Raw genomic sequence first — 26,385 nt, forward strand, 5'->3', positions numbered from 1 at the left:
TATTGAAATGGTAGGAGTATCAGACCACTGCAAATCTACCAAGACCTGGCCGTCCCTCTAAACTTTCAGCTCATACAAGGAGAAGACTAATCAGAGATGCAGCCAAGAGGCCCATGATCACTCTGGATGAACTGCAGAGATCTACAGCTGAGGTGGGAGACTCTGTCCATAGGCCAACAATCAGTCGTATATTGCACAAATCTGGCCTTTATGGAAGAGTGGCAAGAAGAGAGCCATTTCTTAAAGATATCCATAAAAAGTGTTGTTTAAAGTTTGCCACAAGGCTGTTGTCGACGTGTGCAGAGGGTCCCTGGTTCGAGGAGAGGGACGGAAGCTATACTGTTACAATAGCAACTCCTCTCATGACCCCCCCCCCCCCCCCCCTCCGAATTTTCAGGACTTAAGGGCAGTTTTATTTCAAATGTAGTACCCAGACGGAGAACAACCAGTAAGCGTTTTATAGTTTCATCCTTAGGGTAACTTACCTTAAAGTGGACACACTCCCATCAGTTTCTGAGACAACTGCCCAGACTTTGTAGACTGTTTAATAATGCTTAAACCTCATCTTTATCAAATTATCCATTAAAGATACCAACTCAAAACCTACATTGGTCTTCATATGGGTTGTTTAAATTGTATATAACTATATTCCCAGTATTACTTCATCAAATCTCTAGTAATCGATTATACACATACAGTTCATATTTTGATATTTTCACAGAATCCATATAAACCGTAAGAAATTCTCAGGTACTCACGACAACCATTCCATTTGCTTTTTCAAGGACTCTCCATAGCTACGAAACAGCTCTCCAAACATACTCCCAGCAGAACCAAAATAAACTTTTGTTTCCCGGACAATGACCATGGGATCCCCAACAGTTCTCTAACCTCCCAGAGACCACTGGAAAATCAAGCCTCCCAGGAACAATAGACCTTCCGCTGCTTTCTAAAATATCGTCCCGCTTATTATCCAAATTTCAATCATCTGATTAAGCATATTTCTATATATGTTACTATCCAAACTTCAGATTAAGACTAATTTCCACAGTCACGCAACTCTCATAACACAGTCACACAATGCTATTCACAAACATACCAAAGCAATTAGTTGTTTTTCAACAATATTTTAACCTGCAGAAATATTTTCACATTTCTATCTCATGATTAGTTCCTAGGATAATGCAACTGATACATTTACATCTTTTAATACTTCTAAAATGGGGTACAGGTTTAAAACAAGTACATTTTAAAAATAATTACAGATATCTGACTCCGAGCCTACACCTCCACACAGGAATACATACTCAGAGCCTATGAGGCTTTTCTAAAACCTACACTTTGCATGTTTCACTCACCTCTTTCTTTTTAAAAAACTAGGTTCGAGCTGTGGTATCCACTCAGATCAAAGGTGGGTTCATCTGCTCCATTGCCGAAGTGTGGTCTCCCTGAGATCCCAAGTTAGAGGGATCTCTCGTGCACCATTTAGCCATGTCGTCAGTCACCAAGTCAAGATTCACGCCCCATCGCCAAATGTGGTTGTTGATTTCTTTCATATCAAATGAGGTGACAAACGTATCACACAAGTCAGAGTTATACTTAAACTAAATCTTTATTCGCTTAATAATAAGGGAGCAGGTCAAGACAACGAACCTGGACCAGGTCATGTGAAACACTTTCCCACTAACGAGATGGACAAGCCAGCACAGGTGTAACACATACTGACTAACGAGGTGACACCAATCAGTGCACCCTACGTGCTAACGAGCTATAAGTGGCAATACTTCACTTAATGGTGAGGCATGGAATAATAAAACATGTATATTTTGTCAGGCTGAATGTTTGAAATATGAGTAGGTGATTTGAGTTATGCTTCTTCAGTAGTGGAATAAAGACAATTAGCATTTGAACGTTGTCAAGAAATACTGGAGTGATGTCAGATTGTTAATAAAATTGATTATAGACCAATTTATTATACTGCTTTCATGTGTGTATATACACAAACATCTGCAACAATTATAATATTACATGTATTTTTTAAACAAGCAGCTTTTTCAACTTGTAGAAAACAGCTAGCTACATTTTGAAGTGCTGCATTTTGATTAAAGTGGGTCACCAACACAATAAGTGTAACACAGCTCTTTTCTTGTTACTCACTTTTTGTTAAATAACACTCTTAATTCAGAGCCTGGATTTTTCGCCTGGGGCTAATATCCATATCATGTTGAAATCAATTCATAAGGGGGAAAACGTTTAGGCTTCTACATTGTGAAATCATTAAAATACTCCTGCTACAATGTTAGCACATTCTAAATTGTGACATTAATTCATTGAAATCATGAAACAACTCCTTCATGTATGTATTTTCTAATATTTGATCAGAGATCTTTTATCAGGTTATCTCTGGTCACAGCTATAAGGTTTCTCTCCTATGTGTGTTCTCAGGTGTACTGTCAGACCGCTAGATGTAGTAAAACTCCTCCCACATTGACCACAGCTATAAGATTTCTCTCCTCTGTTTTTTCTCTGATGATTTTTAATGCCTGAGGAGGTGAATCTCTTCCCACAGTCAGAGCAGCAGCGAGTTCTCTTCCCTGTGGATCTCTGCAGGTGTTTGAGGTGTTTTGATCTGGAGAGAATAGTCCCGTCTCTCTCCTGTGTGAAGAACAAAGTCAGATGATTAAAGGCCCACAACAGCGGAAAACCACTGTAAAAGAAAGGTGAGGCCAAGAGAGTTGCCATGATGTTGGACAACAATTGATGTCTGTAATGAATGTTACAATTATTTGGCAATTATCTTAAAATGAGCAAGAAGTCATATTTGCCTTGTTTTCACATTAGTAGTAACATTGATGAGTGTAGACTAACGAGCTAGACGTGCTAAAGTCCAACCTCAAAACATAAATGGAAAGACCAAAGCCTGTAACACCTTCCCCCTTTAGACAACAAATATTTCCTACATTTTTGTTGGACATGTTTGCCCCCCCCCCCCCCCCCTATCCATATTTTGGGATGTCTGATTGTATTTACGCACCACCACTAATGATTTGTGGGGCTTCTCAAAGTCTTACTAAAATCAATTGGCGAATGACAGTAGTTCCTCAAAGTATTTGTAAAATATTTCCAGCTCTCACTCTTGATAACCACTCGACATGAAAGGGAAAAATGTAATGCTCTGATCCAGTGGAAAGGTCATAAAATACCTGATTACTTCTTATCCCTTTCACAAATAGCCTACAGCTGTGTCTGTCCCAAACTCACTGGCGAGGGAAACTCAATCGCAGACTATTTTGTATAAAGTTTCGGACCAACAGGTGATAGAACTTGAAACATTGTATCAACTATGAAAACAGGCCAAAAGCAGCCAATGTGATATATTTTTATCTGGATATTTTCCAGCGGTTTTTGTTTGTTGGCTTTATGTAGGCTATTTTTACATAGTTGGCAATGGCAATAAAAGTTATTTCGATTTGTATAATTTTCCTTTAGATTTAGAATGTAGATTAATCATAGAAAATGATTGAGATACAAAGACTTATAATTATTAATATTATCAATTAAATGAAACTGTTCCAGTAAAATGTGAATATGAAAATCATAACTGGCACCAGATCAGTAGAAATGGTCAGATAGATTGGCACCAAATGGAAAAGGTTGCCAACTGCTGTTGTAGCCTATTACTGAAAACTTCAGGAGCATAATGTCAGAATTTACGAAGGCCAGCAGCAGCCGGAGGAGGAAGAGTTTTTTTTCTTATGGTTAGGCGATCTTGATCTCCGGTTCCCTTGAGTCATTTGTGAGTCTCAATTATTTAATAAAACGGTTGATTCCTATGTTGATGATGTAAAGAATATTTGCTGCTTTGTGGTGTGTAATGAGGAGCAACCAGACACTGCACACATTTGTGAAATTGCTTATTCCAGTTACTAATAACCATACACCCATTAAGAAAATGACTGTAAAAACTGTTCAATCACAGTGGATTGATGAGGAATTTAAAAATGGTATGTTTGAGAGGGATGAGGGAAAAGGAATGGCAAATACGTCTGGCTGTACAACCGATTGGCAAATGTCCTGCAAATTGAGAAATCATGTGACTAACCTGAATAAAAAAGAAAAAAACAACACAATGAAACAAAGATAAAGAATGATAGTAAAACGCTTTGGAGAACCTTACATACAATTCTGGGGAAAAAAATAACTGAATCAGATGGCTCATTAATCAAAGCCCACTATTTTTATTATTTTTTTCATTGGCAAGATTAGCAAATTTAGGCATGACATACCAGCAACAAACTCTGACAAACACATCCAAGTATATCTGACCAAATTATGAAAGACAAGCAATGTAATTTAGAATTCCGTAAAGTCAGTGTGGAAGAGGTGAAAAAAATTATTGTTGTCTATCAACAATGACAAGCCACCGGGGTCTGAAAATCTAGATGGAAAATTAATGAGGATAATAGAGGACAATATTGGCACTCCTATTTTCCGTATCTTTAATTTAAGCCTACTAGAGAGCGTGTGACCTCAGGCTTGGAGGGAAGCTAAAGTCATTCGACAGCGCTATGCTCTGCATAGTTAGCTCCAGGTAAAATGTTGCACTTATTTAGCCATTCTGTGACCAAAAACAAGCTACATATGGACAGTACCAAAATAAACTGACTCTGGAAATGACAAAGCGCCTCGTAACCTAGCTGGAAATGGGACAGCTCGTAAAATGGGGCCATCTCATAAGCTCGTATAACGCCACTGTTTGTAAACTAATACTATATGGCTGAGCAGTTGGGTCAATCCAAGATTTCTGACCTCACAATGACGGTAAAGCACCCATGCTAACTGGCTAACGTTGGATAGCTTGCTAGACACAAATCAGAGAAAACCTCACTCTTACCATTTTACTTGCCCTAGCAGAGTTGGTTAGGCTGTTTTCATGTTATCCAGTGTAAGCATGAGCACTTAGCTGTGTTCGTTATAACCAGGCCTTTTGCTATAACATATTAACTTCAGCATATTAACTTCATCTGTCTACCAAGTATTACTCAATAGGAAACAGCACTCAATAACGCTGACACAAGCAGACTGATGTCTCCACTCACAGCACATAAACAGGAACTGGCCCAACCACAATGCCTTAGTCTCAGTATCGGCCAACGGCTGGCTATGTGAAAACAGGAACTACACATACATTAAGACACACAAACTCATTGCACACATATGCTGGACAAGATTATAACTTATCTAGGACACACACACACACACACACCCACCCTGGACTCAAGAAAACAACAAGGACATTGAGCAACGGCTAAAGCAATGGGCTGCAGGAGCCAATCATCGGAGACTACGCCTGGACCTGAACCAACCAGAGAACCAGGACTTCAAGACTCAACCTACTTTCTGTGCTGTATAAAACATGTAAACAAACTGTATTAGGCGCTCTTCTCTTTTAGCTCACTCGGAGTTACTTGACAGAGCCCATGCATGCTGTACCAGATATCTTTACTCTGAATAAACTGTCACTTGTCATACAATAGATCACTTTGTCCGAATCGATCCTTGACCGACTCGTCCGCCTACACATCTCATTTTATCAACACCAGACAGTTGGTGACAAACTGTGCTGCTGGCAACAATTTAATTTGAGCTTTTTTGCAGAAATGTTTACTGACACCGGCCATATTCAACGGGTGTTGAGCGTTATTAAATTCATCAGGTATTCTGCACTCTGATACTCAGATGAGGGTGCTCTGCAATCGGAGTAGAGAGCCAGAGCAAATTTACGAACGCACCCGAATTACCAATGTCCATTGAGAATGCACACGACCCCTTTGCTAAGAACGACGTAAATAATCAAGTCAATTGGGTAGTTAGTTAGAATATAGTTACTATACTGACAAGTTTGATGTATAAGTTGCCAACTAACGTTAGGTAGCTAGTTAACATACTGGTACCTACGGCTGTAAAGATATGCTATGCGTTTTGTAAGGATAGTGTAGCTAACATAACGTGTAACGTAACTTATTTAAAAATTCATTATTTTATTACATTGCTCAACAGTCATAATTATTTAAAGCAGTTCATTTGTATCCACTCGTTGGACTTTGGCTGCATATTTTCCTCCATTTTCTTCAAATCTGAAAAGTTGAAGCCACGCCCATTTCATGAAGAACTGCATTATGGGCCCTAAAGTACTGCATGTATACTTCGTATTTTGGCAATTTTGGTAATAAGATGGTGGATGGGGCTGTAGAAATGTAACTAGTCTCAAATGCATAGACAGACCTATGGATGCAAGGACCAACCATCCATGATATCAACATTATAGTTTTAACCATGTTAAGGCGATACATTGTTGGTTTACATTGATTCTAAACATTGGAGTAAAAAAAAGCTTATTTGGGGATCTGATGGGGTAGAACAGTTGGACCAAGATCATGAAGCATGCATTATATTCTTCAAGAATCAATGGCTATAAATAAATACTTTAAAAGTCAAAATATGGATGTAGCAATTGCACATTTCCCCTTTAACACCACACATCAGTTCAACAATCGCAGAGTTTGTGCTTCTGTTTTTAAGACAGTACTTACTAGTGTTAATCAGGGCCCGTTCAGCGTTAGAACCATCGGACGCATTAAGATGCGTTTGGGAAACCGGGCCCAGAGATCCAGTTTCCTCCTCTTCTTCATTTTTCGATGTGACAGTCACCTCCCCCTCCTCTTCTTTCACTGAAACGTCTTTCTCTTCTTTCACTGTAACGTCTTTCTCTTCTTTCACTGTAACGTCTTTCTCTTCTTTCACTGTAACGTCTTTCCCTTCTTTCACTGTAACGTCTTTCTCTTCTTCTTTCACTGTAACAGCCTCACCCGCTACTTGTTTTTGTATTGTGACATTTCTCTTCATCCTCCTCTTTCCCTCTGAACGCGTCTTCCGCTTCTTTAACTGAAACATCTTTCGCTTCTTTAACTGAAACGTCTTTCTCTTCTTTCACTGTAACGTCTCTCTTCTTTCACTGTAACGTCTCTCTTCTTTCACTGTAACGTCTTTCTCTTCTTTCACTGTAACGTCTTTCTCTTCTTTCACTGTAACGTCTTTCTCTTCTTTCACTGTAACGTCTTTCTCTTCTTTCACTGTAACGTCTTTCTCTTCTTTCACTAACGTCTTTCTCTTCTTTCACTGTAACATCTTTCTCTTCTTTCACTGTAACGTCTTTCTCTTCTTTCACTAACGTCTTTCTCTTCTTTCACTGTGACGTCTTTCTCTTCTTTCACTGTAACGTCTTTCTCTTCTTTCACTGTAACGTCTTTCTCTTCTTTCACTGTAACGTCTTTCTCTTCTTTCACTGTAACGTCTTTCTCTTCTTTCACTGTAACGTCTTTCTCTTCTTTCACTAACGTCTTTCTCTTCTTTCACTGTAACGTCTTTCTCTTCTTTCACTGTAACGTCTTTCTCTTCTTCTTTCACTGTAACAGCCTCACCCTCTACTTGTTTTTTGTATTGTAACAAGCTCCTCTTCCTCCTCCTCTTTCACGAGAGATTCTTTCTCCATCCAACAGACCTTCTCTTCTTCAGCAGGAACGGGGTTAAGTTTGAGACTGGAGCTATGAGGCATATATTGAAATCGCTAAGCGGTATAATTCAAAGCAGTGTCACTTTATCAGCATCGCGTGATGAATGACGTCTGAAGAATAATTTCGTTGAACACCTGATTGGTTTGGTATTGGGCTCGTTCGACATTGCAGCCGACAGTGCAGGTGGCTGCTGACTGCTGACTGACTAATTTACAAATCACCTTGCACCATAAATAACTACTCATTATCATTTATAAATCAGTCAGCCAGTCACCGTTTACCCACAACGCAGCATGGATTTGATGCTCTCGATCACCTGATTGGTTTGGTGATGCATTTGGGCTCGTTCGACATTGCAGCCGACAGTGCAGGTGGCTGCTGACTGTTCTAAATAAAGCTCAAATCCTTGAGTAATTAATCTATTTTTGACACGAAAGAGCCAATGCTTCAGGAAGCTTTGTTTCAACATCACTACTTTTCAGCATGTTTTCTGTGAATTAGACTATGGGAGTTTTGTAAGTTTTTCCACCTTGGCTTACGGCTAGTTGGTTTCTAACTGGTCTCCGGTAGTTGGTCTCGCTGACCATAACCGTGCTGGTTGGCTACAATGGTTAGGCTAATAGCTAGTTGGCTAAATAGCTAATGTTAGCTGGCTGGCTAAGATAACTGCATATAGATAATGTTAGCTGGCTGGCTAAGATAATTGCATATAGCTAATGTTAGCTGGCTGGCTAAGATAACTGCATATAGCTCATGTTAGCTGGCTGGCTAAGATAACTGCATATAGCTCATGTTAGCTGGCTGGCTAAGATAACTGCATATAGCTCATGTTAGCTGGCTGGCTAAGATAACTGCATATAGCTCATGTTAGCTGGCTGGCTAAGATAACTGCATATAGCTCATGTTAGCTGGCTGGCTAAGATAACTGCATATAGCTAACATTATTTGATATTTGGTTAGATGGCATTATGTATTTCCAAAACTGTGGTTTACTTTAATCACTTAAGTCATGAGCGCAAATTATTGGTTTAATTTAAAGTTATACATTTTAAGTTATTTCTGTTGTAGTTTACATTATAGGGAATAGGCTGGTCCTGCATATTACTTCACACCTGACTTTGGCATTCTTCTGATTTCTGATTGGTTTAATGTAATAACTCTAAAAATAGAACTGTGAGGTGTTACTTTGCAATGGGAATGTTTTAATAATTTATTTGATATTTTATAAACAATACAAAACATACACATACAAACAACAACATCATACAAACATTAACTACATCACACCTGCCCAGACCCACTAGAACACACCCCCATTTCCATTAACTACATCACACCTGCCCAGACCCACTAGAACACACCTCCATCTCCATAAACTACATCACACCTGCCCAGACCCACTAGAACACACCTCCATCTCCATTAACTACATCACACCTGCCCAGACCCACTAGAACACACCTCCATCTCCATCGCGCGCATCAGCACCATTTTATTTCTCTCCGTCGCCCACTCACTTTCAACTTTTAGATAATAAAGCATTTTACCATTCTATTGCGTTAACAACAGAGGATTGGTTGAGATTAAAAGTCATTTTACATTGTATAACTGTTCTTCTGGCAGCCAACTTTCTAACTCCTCCCATAACTTTATGATGTCATAACATTCCCAGAAGCATTTTTGAGACATTGTTAGTTTTACACTTAAGACATGACTCTGCCGTTGTGCTGTAGAATTTGTGAATTTTGTATCTTGTATAATAAGGGACTATCATTTGTCCCAACATCACAGGCCACAGACTTTGATGCAGTTAAAAACTTACAAAAGTGTTTCCTCAGTTTGAGATCGACTGAGTTTTTTTTTTTGCCAATGTAAATCCATTGAACGAGACAAGTTACCAGACAGGACATATTGCTGATGCTCTTCCTATTGATAACCTGAATGACAATTATCTTGTGGGTGGTGGTGGTGATGACGTCCAATTCTATGACGTCGTCCATCGGGATTCCCCAAAAAAGAAGACGCTCTGGATTGATCACTGGAGTCAGATGTGAAGGAGGAGGTTGATCATCAGGAGTCAGATGTGGAGGTTGATCATCAGGAGTCGGATGTGAAGGAGGAGAATGATCATCAGGAGTCAGATGTGAAGGAGGAGGTTGATCATCAGGAGTCAGATGTGAAGGAGGAGGTTGATCATCAGTGAACCTCTAGGATTGTGGCTGGGCTGGCGTTTCCACTTCCAGCTTGGTCATATACTTTGATACATTGAATGTTGATATTGTGAAACTATGTTATATATTTGTGCCTCCTGTTTCATGAAGTGATGTCACTGAGTACTGCCCCTATATATACCATTTATTCGGAAAGTATTCAGACCCCTTAACTTTTTCCACATTTTGTTACGATACAGCCTCATTCTAAAATGGATTAAATATTTTTTTCCCTCATCAATCTACACAAAACCCAATAATGACATCGCCATACCCCATAAGACATCACATTGCCCCATCATGACAAAGCAAAAACAGGTAAATAAATGAAAAAAAAAAACAAGGACATTTCTAAGTGACCCCAAACTTTTGAATGGTAGTGTACATAAACATGATTGATGTATTGTTACACCATCTAGGAGCAGTATAGACCTACAGTAGCTAGCTACTTATTTAGATTTAGTTTGACTTAATGAAACTGCCTTAAATGTGCTGTAGTAAACATTGTTTTATTCGCACTAATCAATCAACACATTCAAGTCTTTTGTATGTCTCAATATAATAGTATTATTTAATTAAACCCATTTAAAAATAATCTTTGTCTGAAAATAAAATATGATCCTCAACTGCGTTTCCCGTCCAGTCAGCAGACGGGGATGTGCGTCTTTCAGGCGACGCTCCCAGCCTGACGTATAATCTAGTGGACGGTTCTTCAGAAACAGCTCGTCAACCACCTCGGTAACTTGCTAGCCAACATCGCCGAAATATTCCAGCTATTTATACGCTTTCGGTCTATATTAGCTACTGTTTTTAGGCACACTTCTGTCGTATCTACTTGTTAACCTATTTAATTTTATATTACGTTATATTTTATTAGTCAGCTATAGTAGCTGGCTGGTTTAGTTAGCACTAGCCTAGTCGCTATTGATATCTAGCTAACATCCCCGACCATGAGCTCCCTAAACTATTCCCCTCCTGTTAAAGAAGAGGGGAAATGCTGGTCGGAGAAAGAGGGTCTTTGGCTGAACATTGTCGTGAAAGAGGAGGAGGAAGAGGAGGATGTCACAGTAAAACAAGTGGAGGGTGAGGCTGTTACAGTAGAAGAAGAAGAGAAAGACGTTTCAGTGAAAGAAGAGGAAGATGCTGTTTTTGGAGTGAAGAAGGATGGGGAGATTACTGTCACATTGAAAGATGAAGAGGTGGAGATAGGAGATCTGATTCACACCAGTAAGTACCGCCTTAAATTGTTTTTAACTTTGGATATTCGGAGTTGGCTCGTCAATACCTCTTCAACGGAGGGCCCTGAGATGATTACATATATGTCTAGAATCAGACGATGTAGAGAGCAAGCTACCCCTTGTTTTCTCCGTTCCGTTTCCAAAAATGTGGCTTAACATATATATTTGAGAAGGGTCTATCTGCTGACAGCAGACTGGGGGGCACGGCATGTAGTGATTTTCGTGTAGTGATGTTTTACTACACAGAGTTGGGTTGACTACACCAACGATTATGGATATACTGACAAGATGTCTCTCCTTCCTAACAAGGGGAGTCGTTGTCCACAAAGCGGCACTGCGGGTTGTCTAGCTCCCGCTTATCCTTTCTTTGGATTGGTGGATACATCTTATTATTGTAAACTATTGTTTATATTCTATGAGGGTTGTTGACGTACACCGCCTGTATTCAATGGAGAGATGCTAAGCTACTAGCATGAATATCCATAGCGATCTGGAGACAACTCCTGTAGTGTTTTTATCAAAGTTGTCGGTATGTCACGTGTCCACGTAACAACTTAATCATTACGAAACTTCTGTTAGATCAAGTAAACCTCACGTAGCAAATAAGCCATTAATTTGGTTGTTGACCAAATTCAACATTTTCCACGTTGGGTTGATAATTGTTTGCACTTGGATACAACCTACTGGCATGGATACAACCTACTGGCATGGATACAACCTACTGGCATGGATACAACCTACTGGCATGTCCTAGAAAGCTACAGTTGTTAAATTCCTGGATTTTAAATGAGTATTTTCCATATTAATGGTAAATTGTGTCTTCCTATCCACATGTGGGATCCCTCTCCTTTGTTGTCCTCTCTACACCAATAACAGACTACTACTGTGATACTGCCTGGATTCGAACCAGGGACTGTAGTGACACCTCTTGCACTGAGATGCAGTGGCTTAGACCGCTGCGTCCGTAACTATTTAACAGTACAAGAATGCTTCAAAGGCAGCAAAACATTTTATATCGGTTATCGGTTTCGTTTTTTGGTCATGAAAAATGTAATATCGGTGCATACCATTATTCAAAAATGTATTATATTATACTTTTTTCCCTCATCAATCTACACACAATACCCCATAATGCCATCACAATAACCCATAATGCCAAAGCAAAAACAGGTTTTATATTTTTTGCAAATGTATTAAAACTATTCCCCATGATAACTAGTCTTAATGTAAGATGTACGATCCCAGGATAACTAGTCTCAGAGTAATGTAAGTCTCAGATAGTTTTAACCCATTACAGTCTAAGGGGGAGGTTCTTCTAAGCCATATGGAATTGTTTAAAGAAGGTTTAAACAACATGAAGGGCTTCCCCTGTATTGTACTGTTTTAAGAAGGTTATACCAAGGATCATTTTGCTATTTGATTTTGAACTGTAAGACCCATGGAATTATCAACAAAAAAGATTTGTCCATACTTCTATATCTCAGTAAAAGGCACCTGACAGCCCGCTTGGAGTTTGCCAAAAAGGCACCTAAAGGACTCTCAGACCACGAGAAACAAGATTCTCTGGTCTGATGAAACCAATATTGAACTCTTTGGCCTGAATGCCTTTTGGCAACCTCCAAGCTGGCTATCATGTGCCTTTTACTGTGGAGTGGATTCCGTCTGCCCACTCTTCCATAAAGACCTGATCGGTGGAGTGCTGCAGAGATGGTTGTCCTTCCGGAAGGTTCTCCCATCTCCACAGAGGAAATCTGTAGCTCTGTCAGAGTGACCATCGGGTTCTTGTTCCCTTCCCCGATGAAGGCCCTTCTCCACCGATTGCTCAGTTCTGCTGGACGGCCAGCTCTTGGAAGAGTTTTGGTGGCTCCAAACATCTTCCATTTAAGAATGTTTTTTCGTAACCCTTCCACAGATCTGTGCCTCGACACAATCTTGTCTCGGAGCTCTAAGGACAATTCCTTCGACCTCGTTGCTTGGTTTTTGCTCTGACACCTGTGGGACCTTATATAGACACATGTGTGCCTTTCCAAATCATGTCCAATCAATTGAATTTACCACAGGTGGACTCCAAACAAGTTGTAGATACATCTCAAGGATGATTAATGAAACAAGATGCACCTGAAAGCAATTTTGAGTCTCATAGCAAAGGGTCTGAATACTTATGTAAATAAGGTATTTCTGTTTTTTTAACCTATTTTCACTTTGTCATTATGGTCTATTGATGACACCCCTCTGACACAAGATAGCCATCAGAAAAAAACCTCTTCCTTAGCCTACTCCTCCCGCTGCTGCTTGCCTTCGTAAAGTTTCTGGTAATAGGCTACACCAGCAGTCGTTATGCTCCTATAGTTTCTGGTAATAGGCTACACCAGCAGTCGTTATGCTCCTATAGTTTCTGGTAATAGGCTACACCAGCAGTCGTTATGCTCCTATAGTTTCTGGTAATAGGCTACACCAGCAGTCGTTATGCTCCTATAGTTTCTGGTAATAGGCTACACCAGCAGTCGTTATGCTCCTATAGTTTCTGGTAATAGGCTACACCAGCAGTCGTTATGCTCCTATAGTTTCTGGTAATAAGCTACACCAGCAGTCGTTATGCTCCTATAGTTTCTGGTAATAGGCTACACCAGCAGTCGTTATGCTCCTATAGTTTCTGGTAATAGGCTACACCAGCAGTCGTTATGCTCCTATAGTTTCTGGTAATAGGCTACACCAGCAGTCGTTATGCTCCTATAGTTTCTGGTAATAAACTACACCAGCAGTCGTTATGCTCCTATAGTTTCTGGTAATAGGCTACACCAGCAGTCGTTATGCTCCTATAGTTTCTGGTAATAGGCTACACCAGCAGTCGTTATGCTCCTATAGTTTCTGGTAATAGACTACACCAGCAGTCAGCAACCTGACAGCTGACACCTACAGCTGTAGGCTATTTGTGAAAGGGATAAGAAGTAATCAGGTATTTTGACATTTCCACTGGATCAGCGTATTACGTATTTCCCTTCCATGCCGAGTGGTTATCGAAAGGGCGAGAGCTGGAAATATTTTTCAAATACTTTGAGGAACTATTCTCATTTGCAATTTTGATTAGACTTTGTTTACTTGCTGTTTGAGGTGAATAAAACATTACGTTGAGAAGCTCCAGAACTCATTAGTGGTGGTGCGTTAAGACAATCAGAAATACTATCAGACATCCCCAAATGGGCACATTTATAGGCCTACATTTGCGTGCAGGCCAGGTAGACTAGTCCTACTTCTATATGCATAATTAGGTGTGCGTCCTTACTCAACATTGACAGGAGTGTTTCTAACAAAACACAAGTAATAAATTGACGCATCTTGCGGGGTCAGGTCTGGGTGGTCTGCTAGGGGCCGTTTCATTTAGTATCCGTTTAGGTCGGCATGGGGAATGATTATATTTTCCCATAGTATGTTTTACCGAAGTTGACCGACTGAAAGAGAGTGTAACTTTATGACTATTGTTGGATTCGGGCTAAACTTTGAACATTGAGATATTAAAGACATGATAGATCAGACGCAGAGTATATACATGAGTGAGATCTGTAGAAAGACAGAGTGGCTGTGGAATGTGCTGGGTGGACGGGAGGAGATCACAGGATTGGTTTAGGGGAAGAGGATGGACATCTGTGGATTAGGCGAAGGAGGGTTTGAGGTCAGGTCAGAACCCCTGAAAAGGGAGTAATAGGGGTTTAGTATCCTGTTACCCTCTTCCTGTCGACCCAGAAGATGTAATGATGCGAGAGAAGGAGGAGTGTCCAAAGTGGGGTATATATACTTGTAATGGTGAGAACATGTTTTTGTCTGAATTACAGCTGTAACGACCCTTTGGGAAGAATTCAACTTGGTTAATCTTCTCTAGTGTGCGTGAGTTATTTACTCTGAACGATTAGAACCCAACACTATAATTACTGTTCCCCGAAGGAGGGAAACGAGGTGCAACACCTGTTTGGCCCCGCCCCTTCCTGGGTCGGTGAAGAGCCGTATTATATTTAAGGAATAAACCCGAGCGAGGCGTGAATTTAATAGTATGTTGTACCTAGTTTCCCTCCTTCAGTGAACAGTAGTTATAGTCATAACGTTACGCTTGTCATATGATGAACTTCAACTTAAATACGGATCTTGCTGTTGGACAGTTTTTTTGTATTCTGAAATGCACTTAAACTATGTATCATTTAGTGGCTCCTTATGTTACGCTGGGAAAACAGTTTGTGGGCACAGAAATACTAAATCATTTCAGTGTTTACTAAATCTAATGTTTTTTAACAGAGTCAATCCAAGATGGCGTAGCAGTAAGACGTGTTTGTTGTTGTAAATGTTTTTTTTTTGTCATTTCTTGTATATATTGCAAAATATTTAAATCTCTTTTTCCATGTTTAAATGAAATATACCTTCCGGCAACCCGCCTCACCCAATGTGATACGGATCTGCAATTTTCCGTCCTCATAGCTAGAACCTCCAACAGAAGCTAGCCATCAGAAGCTAACCAGCTAATTAGCTACTAGCTATGTAGTCATTGTTAGCCACTGCTAGCGGCCTTTACATTTTTAGCTCAGACACCAGCCTCTTTTAGCCTGGATAATACATGCCAGTCTACACAGCGCGATATGACCCTATGATCACTTGGCTACATAGCTGATGCCTGCTGGACTGTTCATTAATCACGGTACTCCATTTAGTTTATTTTGTTTATCTGTCGGCCCCAGCCTCAAACTCAGGCCCCGTGTGTAGTTAACTGACCCTCTCTGCCCATTCATTGCCATTTTACCTGTTGTTGTCTTAGCTAGCTCTCCCAATCAACACCTGTGATTGCTTTATGCCTCTCCAATGTCAATATGCCTTGTATACTGTTGTTTAGGGTAGTTATCATTGTTTTATTTTACTGCGGAGCCCCTAGTTCCACTCATCATGCCTCAGAGAACTCTTTTGTACCGCTTCCCGCACATGCGGTGACCTCACCTAGCATAACTAGTGCCTCCAGAGATGCAACCTCTCTTATCGTCACTCAATGCCTAGGTTTACCTCCACTGTACCCGCAACCTACCATACCCCTGTCTGTACATTATGCCTTGAATCTATCCTACCACGCCCAGAAATCTGCTCCTTTTATTCTCTGTTCCCAACGCACTAGACGACAAGTCAACAGAAGTTAGAAATTACACCATAAATATTCCCTTACCTTTGATGATCTTCATCAGAAGGCACTCCCAGGAATCCCAGTTCGTTCCATAAATGTCCATAAAGTCTATAATTTATGTCCAAATAGCCACGTGTTGTTAGCGTGTTCAACCCAGTAATCCATCTTCATGAGACGCAGACACTTCGTCCAGACAAAAACTCAAAGTTCCGTTAGTCCTTTAGAAACATGTAAAACGATGTATGGAATCAATCTTTAGGATGTTTTTAACATAAAACATAAATAATGTTCCAACCGGAGAATTCCTTTGTCTGAAGAAAAGCACTGGAACGAGAGGTAACTCTGTCGAGAGCGAGCGTCATGAGACCAAGGCACTCTGCCAGACCACCGACTCAAAGAGGTCTCATGAGCCCCTCCTTTATAGTAGAAGCCTCATTCAAGTTTCTAAAGACGGTTGACATCTAGTGGAAGCCGTAGGAAGTGCAACTTTATCCATATTTCAATGTGTATTCGGTAAGCCAAGCTTTAAAAAACTACAAACCTCAGATGTCCCACTTCCGGGTTGGATTTTTCTCAGGTTTTTGCCATACTCACAGACATCATTCAAACAGTTTTAAAAACTTCAGAGTGTTTTCTATCCAATACTAATAGTAATATACATATATTAGCAGGAGTAGGAGTAGGAGGCAGTTCACTCTGAGCACGCTATTCATCCAAAAGTGAAAATGCTGCCTCCTATCCCAAAAAGGTTTTAACAAATCTCCAAACAAGCTTCAATGCCATACAACACTCCTCCCGTGGCCTCCAACTGCTCTTAAATGCTAGTAAAACTATCTTTGCCCGTACCCGCCCGTCCAGCATCACTACTCTGAACGGTTCTGACTGAATATGTGGACAACTATAAATACCTAGGTGTCTTGCTAGACTGTAAACTCTCCTTCCAGACTAATATTAAGCATTTCCAATCCAAAATTAAATCTAGAATTGGCTTCCTATTTTGCAACAAAGCCTCCTTCACTCACGCTGCCGAACATACCCTTGCACAACTGACTATCCTACCGATTCTTGACTTCAGTGATGTCATTTTCAAAAAGGCCTCCAACACTCTACACAGCAAACTGGATGCAGTCTATCACAGTGCCATCCGTTTTGTCACCAAAGCTTCATGTACCACTGCTCTCGTCGGCTGGCCCTCGCTACATATTTGTCTCCAAACCCACTGGCTCCAGGTCATCTATAAGTCCTTGCTAGGCCCTCTTAACTCAGCTCACTGGTCACCATAGCAACACCCACCCATAGCACGTGCTCCAGGAAGTATATCTCACTGGTCATCCCCAAAGCCAACACCTACTTTGGCCGCCTTTCCTTCCAGTTTTCTGCTGCCAATGACTGGAACGAATTGCAAAAATCACTGAAGCTGGAGACTCTCCCTCACTAACTTTAAGCATCAGCTATCTGAGCAGCTTACCGATCGCTGCAGCTGTACACAGCCCATCTGTAAATAGCCCATCCAACTGCCTACCTCACCCCCATGTTTTTCTTTACTTTTTTTGCTCTTTTGCACACCAGTATTTCTACTTGCACATCATCTGTACATCCATCACTCCAGTGTTTAATTTGTAATTACTTCGCTACAATTGCCTATTTATTGCCTTACCTTCTTACTCCATTTGCACACACTGTATATAGCCTTTATTTTGTGTTATTGACTGTACGTTTGTTTATCCCAAGTGTATGTAACTGTTTTTTTTTGTCACACTGCTTTGCTTTATCTTGGCCAGGTCGCAGTTGTAAATGAGAACTTGTTCTCGACTGGCCTACCTGGTTAAATAAAGGTGAAATACAAAGAAATCTTAACTTTATTAGCAACACCCAAATGTATACTGTCATTAACGCGGTTCTTCAATAATTACACATAATTCTTAATACTGTAGCAAAGATTATATTAAGCAGGACATTCAAACGAGCCTCACAATTATAATCCAAAGTAGTGTGAAATGTACTCATAAGCAACCTGGAAATGGAGATTACTCCCCTGTGTTTTCCCCCCATTCACATTCAGAATACATTGTGAAAAACTATAATCTTTGCTCACCATTTTTGCTCCTGGCAGATATACTACATCCATAACTATCGGTTTTCTCATTAGCAGGGAGGTGTTTCTGCAATCACCTTGTGTGCTTATCGCCCTCGTCCTGCAATTTTATTAACCACAGAAAGGGGCCTATATTGTAGACCAAAAGTTGTCTGGCACACTGCTTAGGATTTCAACAACATGAATAACTTATTTATAGTCTACAATCATCAGTGTTACTACTAATGGGAAAACAAGACAAAATGTGACTATTCTTGCTCATTTTAAGACAATTGTCCAATAATTTTAACATTCATTACAGACGTCAATTGTTGTACAACATCCTGACTACGCTGTTGGCATCACCTCTGACTTTGTTATTCACACAGGAGAGAGACGGGACTATCGTGGATCCTCTGGGGAGCCTCAACAACCTCATGATGCTGAAGAGGCAGAGAAGAGTCTCTCCAAATCAGAACACCTCAAGAAACACCTGCAGAGACCCACAGAGAGGAGAATTCACTGCTGCTCTGACTGTGGGAAGAGATTCACCTCCTCATCAGGCATTAAAATTCATCAGAGAACACACACAGGAGAGAAATCTTATAGCTGTGGTCAATGTGGGATGAGTTTTAGACAATCTGGAAGTCTGACAGTGCACCAGAGAATACACACAGGAGAGAAACCTTATAGTTGTAATCAATGTGGGAAGAGTTTTACTACATCTGGCTCTCTGACTCTCCATCAGAGAACACACACAGGAGAGAGACCGTATAGCTGTGATCAATGTGGGAAGAGTTTTGTTAAATCTAGCAAGTTAACTCAACACCAGAGAACACACACAGGAGAGAAACCTTATAGCTGTGATCAATGTGGGAAGAGTTTTACGACATCTGGCTATCTGACTCTACATCAGAGAATACACACAGGAGAGAAACCGTATATATGTGATCAATGTGGGAAGAGTTTTGTTCGATCTGACCAGCTGACATTACACCAGAGAACACACACAGGAGAGAAACCTTATAGCTGTGGTCAATGTGGGAAGCGTTTTGTTACATCTAGCTCTCTGACATTACACCAGAGAACACACACAGGAGAGAAATCTTGTAGCTGTGATCAATGTGGGAAGAGTTTTGTTAGATCTAGCTCTCTGACATTACACCAGAGAACACACACAGGAGAGAAATCTTATAGCTGTGATCAATGTGGGAAGAATTTTACTACATCTGGCTATCTGACTCTACATCAGAGAATACACACAGGAGATAAACCCTATATCTGTGATCAATGTGGGAAAAGTTTTGTTACATCTAGCTGTCTGACATTACACCAGAGAACACACACAGGAGAGAAACCTTACAGCTGTGGTCAATGTGGGAAGAGCTTTAGTAATTCTGGTGATCTGACAGTGCACCAGAGAATACACACAGGAGAGAAACCTTATAGCTGTGATCAATGTGGGAAGAGATGTACTACATCTGGCTCTCTGACTCTACACAAGAGAACACACACAGGAGAGAAACCTTATAGCTGTGGTCAATGTGGGAAGAGTTTTGTTTCATCTAGCAAGCTGACTCAACACCAGAGAACACACACAGGAGAGAAACCTTATAGCTGTGATCAATGTGGGAAGAGTTTTGGTCAATCTGGCAGTCTGACTCTACACAAGAGAACACACACAGGAGAGAAACCTTATAGCTGCGGTCAATGTGGGAAGCGTTTTGTTTCATCTACCAAGCTGACTCAACACCAGAGAACACACACATGAGATAAATCTTATAGCTGTGATCAATGTGGGAAGAGTTTTGGTCAGTCTGACTGTACACAAGAGAACACACACAGTAGAGAAACCTCTTATCTGTGACCAGAGATAATCTGATAAAGGATCTCTGATCAAATATCAGAAAATACATACATGGAGTTGTTTCATGATATCAATGAATTAATGTCACAATGTAGAATGTTTTAACATTGCAGTAGGAGTATTTTAATGTCACAATGTAGAACCTAAAACGCCATTTCACCAGGAGAGTGAAATCCTGCTGGCCTTTGATGAGGAGAACAGCCATGCCCTCGAGGACGTCCCCATGAGACTTGGGGCTCTGCTAGGGCTGTTTTTCATTTTCCCTTAAATTTCTCAAAAATGTCAGAAAAAAACTTATGTTCTTAAGTTACTGTGTTTTGGAGTGAAGTTACCAGGGCCGGTCATAAAGATGGCAAACTTTCTAACATAACTAAGTGAATATGATAAACACACTAAAGCTAAAAAATCTGCATTTAGCAGTCTACAATATTGTTAGTTTACCTATGATTCATTTTTAATTTGTTTTTATTGTACATCATTATTTAAAAAATGTTTAAATGTCATTAAAAGCACTATACAAAGTAAATGTATTATTTATTATGGTCTGACATGTCTGCAGAAATGTTGCAATTTTGTAATGTGTTTTGTTTGGTCAATTGCTTTGTACATATCAATTCACATTTGTGGTGCCACTAAATAAACTATTATTTAAGTCAATATTGTTATAATGGAGGGAGGGTGGACAGGGAGTTAAAAAAATTAACCCCGAAAGGTTCTTTGAGGGACCATTTTAATGGGTTCCCGCACAGTTTCAATTTGAAGAACCCCTAAAGGATACACCATGAACCTTTTCTTTTTAGAGTCACCTTGTCCAAGAGACATTTACATAGTTATACACAGCCCAATTTGGGATGACTATATTGGGGCGAAATGGCAGCCACAACAGAGACCTGATATCGCCCATAATTCGATGTCACGGGCTGAGTGGGTATGACCAAAGTTATTCTATTTAGCTACACTTTGTAGTACATTTTTACACGTTAATAAATGTTTCTGATGCCACATCCCGCGTTTTCAAACGGGAGTCATTGGTTTTTAGGGGCAGTCGCTTTGTAGCTATTTGTCTGAAAGTATTTTCTCAGCTGCGATACCAACTCCAGTCAGCAGATGGCGATGTGCGTCTTTCAGGTGAATCTGCCACTGAGACGTATAATCTAGTGGACAAAACGCTTCTTCAACATCAACAGCTAGTCAGCCACCTTGCTTCACTCTAACTTTATGGAAAAATGTTTATTCAATAAATCTAGTAATGCCTCTCATACAAGGAAGACCCCCCCTCAGTCCTTAAGGGCAGTTGCATTTCAAATGTAGTACCCGGACAGAGAAAATCCAAGAAGCGTATTATAGTTACATTGTTAGGGTAACTTGCCCTAAAGTGGACACACTCCCTTCAGTTTCTGAGACAATTGCCCAGACTTTGTAGACTGTTTAATAATGCTTAAAACTCATCTTTATCAAATTATCCATTAAAGATACCAACTCAAAACCTATGTTTGTCTATATATGGGTTGTTTAAATTGTATCTAATTATATTCCCAGTATTACTTTATCAAATCTCTAGTGTCGTGTCTTTGGCTATACCGGATTAAGTGATATGACCTGCTATTCTATAAAATAATATCTCCGTAATTACTATTACCTGATTCAGCTAATCATGTAAATGTAATTAACTAGAGAATCAGGCACCACAAAATAATATTTATAGAGCTGTTATCTTCTGAATAAACTCTTAAAGACCTAGTAATATTTTACATCCATAGCAGTCCATATCAATCATCACCTCAATTCAGTCTCATAATCTGAAAGTTGTAAATTCTTGGTTATCTGCAAGAACCCTGGCTAACAAGTTGAATCAGCAATGCAAAATTGTGTTTAATTATTTATTTACTAAATACCTAACTAATCACACAGAATTCACATACACACAATTAATCATAACTTGATTACAAATTACGTCATAAAGGAAAACGTCCCTAGCGGACGGAACAGATATGACAGCTGGTTACACAAAGAAAAGGGGATTGGGTTTGAGTGAAAGAGCGGGAAGACTGAGGAACAAAGGGAGAAGCGATGTCTCTATCGGGCCGTAGGCAGCTACTCTATCGTGAATACAGTATCTTATGCATTCTAAATTACCGCCCATTTGGAAAAGGAAAATGCAATAAATATTTACTCTGAGCTGCGCTTTGATGGGTTGGTTGTAGATGGATGGCCGTGATGCCCAACAGAGTCCTTTGTCCATTGAAGAGTGTCTCTGGTGGTGAACGGGAAATGTTGTAGTGTCGTCGTTGGGAGGTAGACGGGATACTCTGTCTGTCCTTTCCTAGCCCGTGTTTTTAGCTGCTGTTGCTAACTCAACGGCTAGCAGGTATCACTTCTGTAGTGAATAAGAGCTAAAAGTTCATACCATTCGCAACCAAAGCTCTTGCTGAGTTTGGCTTCATTCTGTAGTTATCTGAACCATTCTGACAACGGGTCGTTATCCTAATGTACCCGGATTTGGAAGTTCTGTTGTCGTCAAGGCTTTATATAGGAAGGGAGAAGAGGGCGTGTTTGAAATGTTTTATAGCCCATTTCCCTTCACAGAGGTGGGCCACTGAGTGAGCAGCCCTAACTTATGAAAACCCACATCTCACATTTTAGAAGCAAAAATCACATTTCATCCCGTCACAAATAATTTCATATTCAAACATTTAAATTGAACAACAATTCTATCTGAATCCGATAACTCTGATGTGTAGACTTTCCACTGTAGAGTTTGTCATCTTCTCATTGATGAGAATGTCTCAGATGACAACCGAACTGACATCATATTCATTAAGTACCACTGCATATGATCAATTGTTCGGATTACCAGAATATAGTTAATTTCCCCCAACATTCTGACGTTCCCAGAATCTCTATGTTAACGAAGGTTTTTTTAAATGTAACATCAGTAGGTTAGAGAGAGGAAAAAGCAGGGGAAGAGGTATTTATGACTGTCATAAACCTAAGCCCCAGGCCAACGTCATGACACTAGTAATCATTATACACACATACAATTCATCATATTTTCATAGAATCCATATAAACCGTAAGAAATTCTCAGGTACTCACGACAACCATTCCATTTTTCTTTTTCAAGGACTCTCCGCAGCTACAAAGCAGCTCTCCAAACATACTCCCAGCAGAACAAAAATGTACTTTTGTTTCCCGGACAATGACTATGGGATCCCCAACGGTTCACTAACTTCCCAGAGACCACGGCAAAAATCAAGCCTCCCAGGAACTATAGATCTTCCGCTGCTTTCTAAAATATCATCCCGCTTATTATCCAAATTTCAATCATCTGATTAAGCATATTTCAATATGTTACTATCCAAACGTCAGATTAAGACTCATTTCCACATTCACACAATGTTATTTCCAAACATAGTCAAGTTTTTTTTCAACAATATTTTAACCTGCAGGATTATTTTCACATTTCTATGTCATGGTTAGTTCCTAGGATAATGTAACTCATACATTTAGAACTTTCAATACCTCTAAAATGGGGTACAGGTTTAAAACATCTCAAGGTTTAAAACAATTACAGGTACACCTTACTATCTTCTACTCTATCATAAATGGTCTTAACTAGTAAACACAGATTCTAGTTTTCATCCAGTTCACACAGATAGCTGACTGGGTCCTGTTTACACCTCCACACAGCAATACACACTCAGAGCCTACTAGGATTTTCTAAAAACTCCACTTTACGTGTTACGCTCGTCTTTCTTTTTTTAAAACTACGTTTGAGATGTGGTATCCACTCGGCTCGCTGCCTCTCAGATCAAAGGTTGGACCATCTGCTCCGTTCCCAAAGTGTGGTCTCCCTGAGATCCCATGTTTGAGGGATCCCTCATGCACGATTTACCCAGGTCGTCAGGAGCGGTCACCAAGTGAAGAATAACATCCCCATCACCAAATGTGGTTAATTTATTTAATATCAAATGAGGAAACAAACTTACCACACAAGTCAGATTTATTCTTAAACTAAATATTTATTCACTCATAAGGGAGCAGGTCAATACAACACACACATATAAAGTGATTCAATTGAGTCTCTATGATAATGATGGCTGGTCGACGAATCACCCCCAGATGATTCATTGAGAGCCACGATACAAAAGTACAAAGGTCTTTTACAGCCAAGATACACCCCTTTCAACCTACATGACCAACAATAGATGTATTGAATGATACTGTCTGCTGAGAGTTATAAGTATATGCTTTAAAAACAGTACTCTTTGTGTAGAGATCAGGGTCTGGACCTGAGGTCATCTCTCCCTGGTAACATACAGAAACATTAACTCATGCTCTGGAATGTGGTCTCTTTAGGTTTTATCACCCAAAAGACAATGTAAATCTCCTGTCAGTGTTTTCTCGAAGAAGCCCATCCTCAGTAGAACACAGACACAATATTTATAAGAACCATCTATTCTGTTGCATAAAACCACCATTTGATACAATAAAAGTATAATAACAATCTTGCAATTTTGCTCTCACAGTGTCCACTGAAAGTTGACTGGTAACAACAACTGGGACCTAAAAGACACCCACCATGAGACCCACTAAATCTGCCCAAGAAGAGGGAAACAAAAGAAAAACCTACATCAACCTTAAAGACAGGACGTAAACCAAAAAGTGGGATCGACTAAAGGTGTTCACTCTCCACACAAGACAACTGGAGCACTAGGCCAGACTCTTAAATAGAACCTGGACCAGCTCAGGTGAAACACCTTCCCACTAACGAGATGGACAAGCCAGCACAGGTGTAACACATACTTTTTCGAAAACAGCTGGCTACATTTTGAAGTGCTGCATTTTGATTAAAGTGGGTCACCAACGCAGTAAGTGTAACACAGCTCTTTTTTTGTTAGTCACTTTTTGTTAAATAATACTCTTTCAATTCAGAGCCTGGTTTTCCCCTGAGGCTAATATCCATATCATGCTGTAATCAATTGAACAGGGCAAACGATAAGGTCATTATTAAAATACTCCTACTAAAATGTTAAAACATTCTACACACATTGATCACAGCTAAAAGGCTCCTCTCCTGTGTGTGTTCTCTGGTGTACAGTCAGAGAGCTAGATGTAGTAAAACTCTTCCCACATTGATCACAGCTATACGGTTTCTCTCCTGTGTGTGTTCTCTGGTGCATTTTAAGTTCTGATGAATATGTGCAACCTTTCCCACAGTCAGAGCAGAAGTGAGATTTCTTCCTTGTGGGTCTTTGCTGGTGTTTCTTGAGGTGTTCTGATGTGGAGAGACTCTGCTCTGCCTCGTCAGCATCATGAGGTTGTTGAGGCCCCCCAAAGGATCCACAATAGTCACGTCCCCTTGGAACGAGCGCAAACAAAACTCATCTACAATAACGAAAAATGTGCAGTCAAAATAAATTAAGATCAATGGCAACGCATATCGATTTGGGAGGAAATCAGGTTGAACCTGCCCTTGAAAGTCACACAAAACAAAAAACACATGGAAATGGAAGATATATTTTACCTGACTGGTTAGACAACCTGCAGAAGACAGTCAGATACATTTGGGGTTGCTAAACAAAGAAAAATAACACTTATTTGTCATCACTCATAGAAATATCACGTTGACATCAATTGAGCGAGAGAGGGGAGATGAGGTTGCAGGTCCTGTTAAAACAAACAGCTCAAAAACCACACGGAATCTGGGAATAATGTGAACATCACTGGTTAGAGAACAATTTGTAGAAAACAGCTGGCCACATTTTGAAGTGTTGCATTTTGATTCAAGTGGGTAACAACTCTTTTTTTGTTAGTAACTTTTTGTTAAATCAGATAAATAGTACTCTTTCTATTCAGAGCCTGGATATATTTCATGTTGAAATCAATAGAATAGAGGACAAACATTTAGGCTTCTACATATTGACATCATTAAATTACTCCTTCTACAATAATAAAACATTCTACATTGTGACATTAATTAATTGATATCATGAAATAACTCCATGTTTTTTCTGATGTTTGATCAGAGATATTTTATCAGAGTACATCTTGTCACACTGATCACAGCTATGAGTTTCTCTCCTGTGTGTGTTCTCTGGTGTTGAGTCAGATGGCAAAATCGACCAAAACTCTTCCCACATTGACCACAGCTATAACGTTTCTCTCCTGTGTGTGTTCTCTGGTGAAGCGTCAGATGGCTAGATGTTGTACATCTCTTCCCACATTGATCACAGCTGTACGTTTTCTCTCCTGAGTGTGTTCTCTGGT

The 26,385-nt window shown here is 40.0% G+C and overlaps 1 protein-coding gene and 1 non-coding gene across 2 annotated transcripts; one reads left to right on the forward strand and one right to left on the reverse strand.

Moving 5' to 3' along the window:
• Positions 1–1,593: 1,593 nt before the first annotated feature.
• LOC110487360 (uncharacterized) lies at positions 1,594–5,290 on the reverse strand. Its single transcript, XR_005035715.2, has 2 exons — positions 4,895–5,290; positions 1,594–2,655 (listed from the first exon to the last, which is right to left on the reverse strand). It is a non-coding gene; the product is annotated as an uncharacterized LOC110487360 (transcript).
• Positions 5,291–10,226: 4,936 nt separating this feature from the next.
• On the forward strand, positions 10,227–20,641 carry LOC110487361 (uncharacterized). Its single transcript, XM_090196098.1, has 2 exons — positions 10,227–11,011; positions 18,638–20,641. The coding sequence occupies exons 1-2, from the start codon at positions 10,735–10,737 to the stop codon at positions 20,017–20,019; spliced, it is 1,659 nt and encodes a 552-aa protein (XP_090052224.1). The 5' UTR covers positions 10,227–10,734; the 3' UTR covers positions 20,020–20,641.
• Positions 20,642–26,385: the final 5,744 nt, after the last annotated feature.

This window comes from Oncorhynchus mykiss, chromosome 13, assembly GCF_057628025.1.
Source record: "Oncorhynchus mykiss isolate SJ-2025 chromosome 13, ASM5762802v1, whole genome shotgun sequence".
Taxonomy (NCBI): Eukaryota; Metazoa; Chordata; class Actinopteri; order Salmoniformes; family Salmonidae; genus Oncorhynchus; species Oncorhynchus mykiss.